This window comes from Penaeus monodon, chromosome 19, assembly GCF_015228065.2.
Source record: "Penaeus monodon isolate SGIC_2016 chromosome 19, NSTDA_Pmon_1, whole genome shotgun sequence".
Classification (NCBI taxonomy): Eukaryota; Metazoa; Arthropoda; class Malacostraca; order Decapoda; family Penaeidae; genus Penaeus; species Penaeus monodon.
The window spans coordinates 30459984-30461181 of NC_051404.1; the positions used below are offsets into that span (position 1 = coordinate 30459984).

A 1198-nucleotide genomic window follows, 5' to 3' on the forward strand; every position below is an offset into this window, starting at 1 on the left:
TTATGTGAAAATGGCAGAGAGTGAGTTCTGTTTCTCATGCATTGTGAAAATCATATATTATTTATTCTTTTGTTCATATTTAAAAGTTTTCATGAATGTATTATGCCTATATTATGCCTATTATTTTTTGCTCTATCAAGAACCAGCAGAGGAGGCAGAAGCCATGGACACTACAGAATCCAGTGATGCCACAGTAGATATGTCACCAGATCAAGATTCAGACCCTGATACACTTACTTGGCTCCTTGGTGAGCTTCTCGACAAATATGTATCACAAACACAGCCCAGTGTCAGACAGGTATGGTATTATCATTAATATTGTAATGAAATAGTTTAACAATTTATATATTTGAAATGTATGATTGATTTGATGGTAACATAATAACAATGGTTTTTCAATGTTCCAGGCATCCTGTATTTGGTTACTTGCCCTGCTCAAGAAATGTAGAACGAAACCAATCATTCAGAAAAGACTGATTAGGATTCAGTCTGCCTTCATGAATCTTCTTGGAGATAACAATGGTATAATATTGATAAAGATTCATCTTCTTTAAAGAATTGTAAAAGTGCTTTGCTTATCATTCAGCTTTGTCACTTGAGTAATGTATGATATAAAGATAATCATGTCAGTACAGATTTATTTATTTTTCTGTCACTTCCAGATCTGGTGCAAGATGCAGCATCTAAAGGTTTAGGTGTTGTATATGAATGTTGTTCTGAAGCCACAAGACAATCAATGGTGCAAGGTCTTGTACAGACCCTGACTGAAGGGAAACGCACCATCCAAAATGTGACTCGCGATACAAAGATCTTCCAGGATGGAGAACTGGGACGTGCTCCTTCAGGGTAAGTTTCTAACTTTGCACTTCCCATTGAAGGATAAGATTTGGTGTATGTAAAAATGCAATGAGCAGAATTATTTTATATTCTGGAGTTGGTATTCTTGTTTACAATCAGTATGAATGTGCATAGATTTTCTTTTTTCTCTTTTCCATTAGAAATGTAGAAGATATTTTTAGTGTTTCCAGTGAGACATTTTTTTCTTTATCATTATAGTGGGCAGCTGTCAACCTACCGGGAACTTTGCTCCCTAGCAACAGATCTGAACCAGCCAGATCTTATCTACAAGTTCATGAACCTTGCCAACCACAACTCGGTTTGGAATTCAAAGAAGGTATTCAGGCAAATCAATTTGGTA

General features: G+C 35.7%; 1 protein-coding gene across 1 annotated transcript in view; it reads left to right on the plus strand.

The window, feature by feature from the left end:
- LOC119585166 (proteasome adapter and scaffold protein ECM29-like) overlaps positions 1 to 1198 on the plus strand; it is a gene marked incomplete in the record, with an annotated part of 20568 nt that overhangs the window by 12706 nt on the left and 6664 nt on the right. Inside the window, 5 exon segments of the mRNA XM_037933801.1 lie at positions 1 to 20; positions 141 to 298; positions 408 to 522; positions 663 to 846; positions 1057 to 1174. Of these exon segments, the coding sequence (XP_037789729.1) occupies positions 1 to 20; positions 141 to 298; positions 408 to 522; positions 663 to 846; positions 1057 to 1174 (595 nt within the window).